Source organism: Medicago truncatula, chromosome 3, assembly GCF_003473485.1.
Source record: "Medicago truncatula cultivar Jemalong A17 chromosome 3, MtrunA17r5.0-ANR, whole genome shotgun sequence".
Lineage (NCBI taxonomy): Eukaryota > Viridiplantae > Streptophyta > Magnoliopsida > Fabales > Fabaceae > Medicago > Medicago truncatula.
In genome coordinates, this window is record NC_053044.1 from 28,785,377 (window position 1) to 28,793,448 (window position 8,072).

The 8,072-nt window shown below is 34.1% G+C and overlaps 1 protein-coding gene across 1 annotated transcript; it reads left to right on the plus strand.

Moving 5' to 3' along the window:
- Positions 1-3,878: 3,878 nt before the first annotated feature.
- LOC25490871 (FBD-associated F-box protein At5g18780) lies at positions 3,879-5,449 on the plus strand. The gene is made up of 3 exons (XM_013604778.2): positions 3,879-3,987; positions 4,133-5,021; positions 5,149-5,449. Exons 2-3 carry the CDS (start codon positions 4,138-4,140, stop codon positions 5,174-5,176), a joined length of 912 nt encoding a protein of 303 aa, XP_013460232.2. The 5' UTR covers positions 3,879-3,987; positions 4,133-4,137; the 3' UTR covers positions 5,177-5,449.
- The last annotated feature ends 2,623 nt before the right edge of the window (positions 5,450-8,072 follow it).

Genomic DNA, 8,072 nt, shown 5'->3' on the forward strand with positions numbered 1-8,072 from the left:
TCGATTGTCCTCGTGAGCTGAACCTTGCATATTGTATCCATTGTTCCATACCAACTGAGTTAAGCTCACGGGAACGAAGATATTGGTTCTATAAACATAGATAACATTAGTGTTTTTTTTTTTTAACAATTTTATTTAATTGTTTTTACTTCTTTTGGTTTAATAATTCTTCTAGGTCCTTTATTGTTATACCCGTATTACTTTCTTCATGGTGTGAAACATTTTCTAATTGTTGGAGAAATTCTCTAATTTAAAAATATTTTCATCTTCATTAATTCCTTCTCTTCATTTATATATCTAACATTTACTGTATATTACTTATTTCATTACATTCAATTTTAATTTTATTGAATGTGTATAATCTAACATTTTGAGTATTTTCTGTTAAAAAATGATATTTTTATTTATATCATTCATCGTATTATTTATTTATATATTAATATGATTTCTTAGGATAAAGTCATGTTTTTAATATTATGTCACTATTTAATCGTTTTCTACCAGTGGTAAAAGGTCACGTCGTGCACTGATCAAAGAAAGTCATGTAATTATCTAGTAACATGTGGCCTAGGGTTGGGAATAGGCCAGGTCGGCCTACTGGGGCCTACGGTCTGGCCTGTTTTGGTCTGACCTGAACTGTTTAGTAGATAGGCCTAGGCTTAGGCTTTTTAGAAAGTCTGTTTAGTTAAATAGGTCAAGCTTAGGTTTCAAAAAAAGACTGTTAAGCCTAATAGGCCTGCCTATTAATACGTATTTATTAAAAAATAATTTTTTATATTAAAATAATTGCATATATTAAAAATATAAACATCTTTTTCTCTATCTATTAGTCCCTTAATAGGCTTTGTTGTTATAGGCTTTTATGTAGGCTTTAATCTAGTTGAAATTTACTTGTAGTGAAATAGGCTTTTAAGTAGGCTTTAAGACATGTTTAACCTATTTAGTAGGTCAAATGAACTATTTGATGGCCTTAATGTGAAGTAGGCCTGTAAGTAGGCTTTCAGGCCAGTCTACGCTTTTAAATAGGCCAGGCCAGGCCTAAAAAAACGGCCTATGATAGGCCATAGGCCAGGCTCAGACTTGTGATTTATTTCGTAGGCCAGGCTCAGGCCTATCAAAGCCTGACCTGCCCTGGCCTATTCCCACACCTACTATGGCCCTTCCCAAGAACGAACCGCGTTGCACCTTGTTTGTCCTCCATATAGTTAGGTGTACTACGAAGGGAAATATGTCAAGAAAATGCTCCGCAACCCAGACTTGATTTTTTTTGTTTTTTTTTTTTTGTTTTATAATACAAATTAAACAACATTCAAATTCACAATCATATTTAGCAACTTCAAAAACCTAACATATAAAATGTGTGGGCTTTGAGATTGTGAACACTCCCTTATTTTTTGAGTATGACTTGTCTTGAGTTTGAGTTTGATTTGTTGAAGTAGGAGGAAAAATGTAAGAAAATAACTTGAAAAACAAATGGTGTTTTTTTTTTAACTACAATTTTATTTAAAAACCAGATCACTGCTCAAGACAAACAGAGATCGGTGATTCAGAGAATAAAAATAAAATGCGTCGTATATAGGCGGAACACCCGAAAGTAAACACCATAAAAAAACACCCTTGCACCCAACATCTAGCCAAACCATACCTTCAACACCCATGAGGACAACACCCACCACAATAAACATCACTACCTAAAACATACTCCTTCACAAAACGACCACTGAAAAAACGATATCCAAACCACCCATCGCCACTACTCATCCCAAGATAACACTCCTCTAAATGGAACACTCCGTCCTCGTCTCCAAAGTTGAGCCACTATTCTAAAGATCAATCCGCTTCCACCACATCACCACTGAAAGAACACCAAAAAAGCCCAAAGCCAATCTTGAACCAAAGAATTAACTTCCGATCTAGAATCAAAAGCGATCTACCCACCAGACTTGAGGACCAAAATAGAAGGGCACCCCATACCCCCGGTCCGCCAGAGAAAATCAAAGCCAGTCTAACAAGATGATAGCCAGACACCAAGTCCCGATCTCGAAGAAAAAGTAATCGGCCCATCAGAATCCAGCATACAATAAGTAAGACAGACGACATGAAAAGCGGTGGTGCAAACATCAATCAAAAAGGAAAAAATGTTCAGCTCAAAGGACACGCACCCTCAAAACACCCTAAACAACCCAAAACTCAAACAACAACCATCGACAATGAAAATGGACCCGAATAAAAGAGGCGGCCTCGAGAAGGAATTATCCACACCGCCAACACCATATCAACTGAATCACCAACGACACCACACATCACAACCACCACCACCACTGCTTCACCACCACACAACACCACCACAACCACTGCATCAGGTCCAACAAGAATAATAGTAAGACAGCGAAGATGAAAGTCTCCAAAGGAAAGCAGCAACATCGCCATTGCCTTCCAAAAATGCAGCCACGGTTAAAATACCCATAAACGAGCGATAGAGACGAAACTACGTTGCCAAACCGCCTCACCAAGAAACAAGCAGCAACACAAAAACAAATCTAGAGGATGACGAAACATAACAACAAAACACGTGTAGTGACGACGGTCTGAACCAAAAACACACCCCTGATCGTAAAAAGGCGATCACCGGTGGTAAGGAGAAGGCGTTCTATGGAGTACACAACCAAGCCAAAAAGCTACAGCAACCCACCAGGCCGACCCAAAAAGCGAAACAAAACTAAAAACCGAGGGTGGAGCGCGTAACGGCAGATCTAAACAGCACGCCGACGACCACCGTAAAGAAAGTGACACCATGAGCAAGGACGCGATGACCCTAAAAAGGACCCAAACTCGAACCAAACTAAAAACCTCACCATCAATGAACCACCATCGGCGAACAATACCCAACCACCTTTGGTGAATAGTGCAGTGGCTTACACCAACCACCACCAACGACAACCAACAGAAAATAAGGAAGAAGATCCAAACATAGAATAAAAGAGAGATGAATACGACAGCCACTGTCCTTCAAAAATCAACACACATGTGTGCAGATCTAGAGCGGGAAGAGATCTGGAACGAGGGTGGTGCGGAGAGCCGACACCACTAGTCGCACCATCGTGGCAGGCTGCTACATCTTGGGAAGGAATGTTTGGATGTAAGGGCTTGTGGTTGTGGAAATTTTCTAGAGAGAGGTCAGAGCACGATTGTGTTTATTTTTCTAGAGAGAGAAAACTAACAAATTCTGCTTTATTTTTCTTTTGGTATTTATCTTTATTAGAGGCGCATTGATTCGTAACTCCCAAAAAAATTTGAAATGATATTTGTACAACTATTTTGGTACAACTTTTGTATAATTTTCTCTCATACGCACATTATGTTTTTTTTTTCTCTCTCCTCCTTTTCTCTCCATTGTTTTTGACCAACAAAAAAGAGAACAATGAGATTGTCCCTAAAGTTGTACTAAAATAGTTGTTCAAATATTATTACTAAAAAAAATTAATATAAAAGAAAATAGGGCTATTTATCTTTATTAGAGGCACATGGTTTGAAAAATCAGATTGAAATAGAAGAAATTGAGAACTAAAATCATCCCCATAGACGGCGTCAATGATTCGTTCGGTAGAAACAAACTCTTGAGAAAGATAGAGAATCTCGCTTTGGTGAATGATCGATTGAAGCTTTTTCCGGAAAACTAAAATTGAAGTTTTCTGAATTAAAAGAAAGTGTGAACTAAAATTTGAAGGGTGTGATAAGTAATTAAAGAGGTCCGTCCATTGAGCAAACATATTTTTGTTAAAAAAAGAGTGTTACACAAGCCCAAAAAAATGACTAAAAGGACAAAACAAAAAAATAAAACACAGCTAAGTTCGGGTGCGCCGAAGCATGTAAGAAAAAACACATCAAAATTGAAAAACAGAAGAAGAAGAAGAACGGAACTTGTGTTCCGCTGCATGTAAGAACAAGAACAACTAAGATTCAATCCATTCTGTGTACTAAGAACAAGTAAGTTTCAATCCTTTCCCCTTATATTTTTAATTATTATCCTACTTCATACTTCAAAATACATTCAAGATTAACAGATTTTAATTAGGATCGGAAGATTGCTTTATAAATTATTGCATAATATAATTCAATTGTTTTTTATCAGTTTCAATGCCTAACAAAGTGGAAACAAGTGACGTGCCTGATTTCATTAAAAAAATGGAGAAAGCAATACACTGTGAAAATGAGAATGAAGACAGATTGAGCGATTTACCCGACAATGTTCTTCTTCACATTTTGTCATTTTTGAATACCAAGTATGCCGTTCAAACTTGCATTTTGTCTACGAGATGGAAGAATCTTTGGAAACATATTCCCACCCTTATATTGCATTGCCTTGAATTCCCCACTATGGAGAATTTTACCTCATCCGTATCTAAGATTTTAACTCTTCGTGATAGCACAACTTCACTGCATGCTCTTGATCTTGACCGTACACCCTATGATGGTAATATCCCGTCTGAACTCCTCAAAAAGATATTAGACTATGTTTCTTCTCATAATTCCCACCTTCGGGAATTAGGAATCTCTGTTAGGGGTGATAGTGGTCTCATTCTTCATTGTGTTTCTTCATGTCACGCTCTTACATCTCTTACGCTTTCAGTTTACCCAAAAGGTGGTAATAATGAGAGAACTTTATTTCCGAAATCTCTGAAATTGCCAGCATTAACTAGCTTGTTTCTACAGAATTTTGCCTTTTGCGGTGATGAAAGCAGTTGTGTTGAGCCCTTTTTCGCCTTTAAAATGTTGAATAGTTTGGTCATTCAGAAATGTGAGGTAAGGGATGCCCGTGTCTTGGTCATATCAAGTGAAACCCTAGTCAATTTATCTATCAACAATAGCCCGCACGAAGATACCATAACCGACAAAATTGAGTTATCTACTCCAAGTCTACGTAACTTTTCTTATAGAGGCAACCATGCTCAGAAAATATGTGACAAAGGTCATTCTTCTATTTCTATGCTTGCTCTTCGATTTCTATGCTTGCTCTTCGGGTACGTTGTGATATTTTCACTTTGATTTCACTTTCTTCTTAAGATTCTTGATTTTATTTGTAAATTATGTTTACAATCAATTGACTTGCATAACTGATCCTATTCATCCTCATTCTTCATTGTGTAGATTTTCTCGTCACTTCCTGATAAATTAGAGAAAAAGTGTCCTTCTTTGTGTAACTTGAAGTTTTTGGAAATAAATCAGATACAAAATGCTACAACGTAACCTAGAGCATTTAAAGCAAGTTTTCTATCACCCTGACATGATTGTGGATTTTGTGCATCAAAACTAGCCTATCTGGAAAAAGATTTCATCGCAACAATTTATTGGTGCTTGTTGAAGAGTCTATTATGACCTAATGTATTTTATTCTTTAATGTTGTCCATGTATTTTCAATGTAGTCTATTTGGAAATCTTATTAGATTGAGGTTGGTAATAGTTCGCTCTTTGATGAGTTCCCGGTTAAATATACATATGCTTGTATTTAGTTGTCTATGGTAAGTTGAATTGGACCATGATGAAAATATTTAAGGACTGATAGCATCATATTCTAATAATCCAATATCAAGTATTTGCGAAATCACATATAGTGCTCATTTGAGGACCATAAAGTTCTCTCATAACAATAAAGATTATTTTTTTAGGGCAACGAAATCTATCGGTAATTAATTGAGATTTCTCATAACTTATTAATTGTTTTTTGGTATTAAAAATTATATAGGTTTTGATGGATTCTTTCGTAGAGTGGATTTTATGAGATTTTTTAGTTAAAAATATGAATACAATACTCATTCACCAATAAATTCAATAATGATTTTTTTTAGTTCTCTCTCCAACAAAACCATCTTCATTCGTTCTCATTGTCATTTTCTTTTTCAATTTATCTTCATCGCCACTCATTTTACCCAACTTGTTTTTTCCAGCTTTATTCTTAAGTATATTTTTTAACGCCATTCCACCTAGCTAGTCTGTAGATGAAGGGGACTAGTGTGATTATGGTATCCCCAATAATTATAAAGTTCGTCCATCCCAATAATGATTGTTTATCCTAATTAAGGATGGATTTTTTAATTTTAATGTTGAATGCACCGAGTTACTTTAGACTTACTTTACATGTATTTGTTGCTTTCAGATAAGAAAGGTTTTTATTTTGCTTTCGGAAGAGGGCCGTTCCTATAAAATAGGAGGCTCGGCTCTCTTTTTAAAATAGGTCTTTAGTAAAATAAAACGTAATTTTTTTGTGTAGCTAAACTTCATTAAAAAAAATCAGAATCAGAAGAACTTCTAAACATGAAAGAAATTAAAAAAAAAAAATTAAGTGAAAGAGGTGAAATTTATCTAACGGTGTCGTTTGAATTTGTCACTCCTCTGTTGTGGAAAAGGGTAAAACGAATGGTTTATGCGAAGAAAACATGATTGTTGTGATTCTTTCAATGAAATAGTTTTTCAAATTGACTGATTAAGTGATTATATAAATTAGAGGTGGTTTGATAGAATCAGATTTATGTACAAAAAGGAGAACTAGAGTCTAAAAAAAAAACTCAAACCTGTACTGAAGAAAGAAAAGAATATAACATATTTTTTTTATTTAAGTGGAGGGTAGATATTAGACTTAATTTTTTGTTTGAAGGTCATAGTATTTGGAGACCCGGCCTGATTGAGCAACTTGCACTCCCCTAGAGTCAGGTCTGTTTTTGAATATTCTCTGACCATGCAATTTTGTATCATTATTTTTTTAAAACTAATTCCGAATTTATTAAGAATTTTTCTTGTGTTAGATGATGAGATATGAGAAAGGGGTCGTTCAGATTTCATATGCATGCAACCATTTGATGGTTGAGGCAAACTTAGTCACTTTGATTCTTCACTGAAGACATTATTGCATTTGTTTCTCAGTATTGACAAAGATAAGAAGTTAAAGTTTATTAGTCACAAGATAGAAACAATTGTCTAAGTTTGGTTAGTAAGGTTCAAGTATCGATCAAGTAGTAAATTAGAGAAGGGGGCAGTTTATTGATGCAAAAAATAATTTCATGGTAATCAAATTTTGACTATGTTTGATAAAAATGGAGGATAATTGATAAGTTAGCTTATAGTTTATAGTTGATAGTATATAATGGATAGTTTATAGTTGATATATAGTTTATTACTGCTGACATATAAATTATAAGCTAGTTGAAGTGTTTGATAAAATTAATGGTTTAACTAACTGATAAATATAAAAAGACAAAAAGGACATTCTTAATTCTTAATAAAATTAACATCAATTAAAATTTAAGTACTTAGAATTTAATAATTTAACTTTATTGATTTAGCATATCTTTTATTTTATATTATAGTATTTATTTTCATTTCAGTATAATTTATAAAAAAAATATTAACACAATGATAAAATACATAAAGTAAAAGATTTTTTTAAAAAAAAGAAAGTAAAAGATTTAGATTTAACTTAAAAAAGTAGATATCCATTAACAAAATTACACATGGTAAAATATAGAATCAAGACGTAAAAAAAAATAAAAAAATTGACGTGATATAATTTTTTTTAGGGAAAAAGTATTATTGCATTTCATAAAAACCAAGTCATACATACAAGGTAGTACATCATCATATGTTTGGGACCTAAAAAAATGATTGAAAACAGCCTCCCTGACATTAATAACAACACCTTCCACCGTAACACTTCCCACATCAATTATAGAGATGGCATTAACATGCCGCCGACTAGACATAGTACCATGAAAATATATAGAGTTAGTATTCTCTTCTTGTAACCAATTCAAACAGGATTGTTGCTAATAAATACTAGAATGAATTCGAGATAGAGAATGCAATTCTTTAGAAAGACAATGCAGTTCCTCCACCTCCTCCTTCCCAAGAGAAGATCACCTCCTCCTACGGGGAATATTTAGTACTAATGTTGGTTTGTATGATGTAGCTAGGTGTTTAGAAGGTGGTTGAAAATTTCCAGAAATGTGGTTTTGAAAGCATTTTTAAAAGATTAGTATTATTTTTCCTTTTTCAATTTCTAATCATAAATAATAAATTTT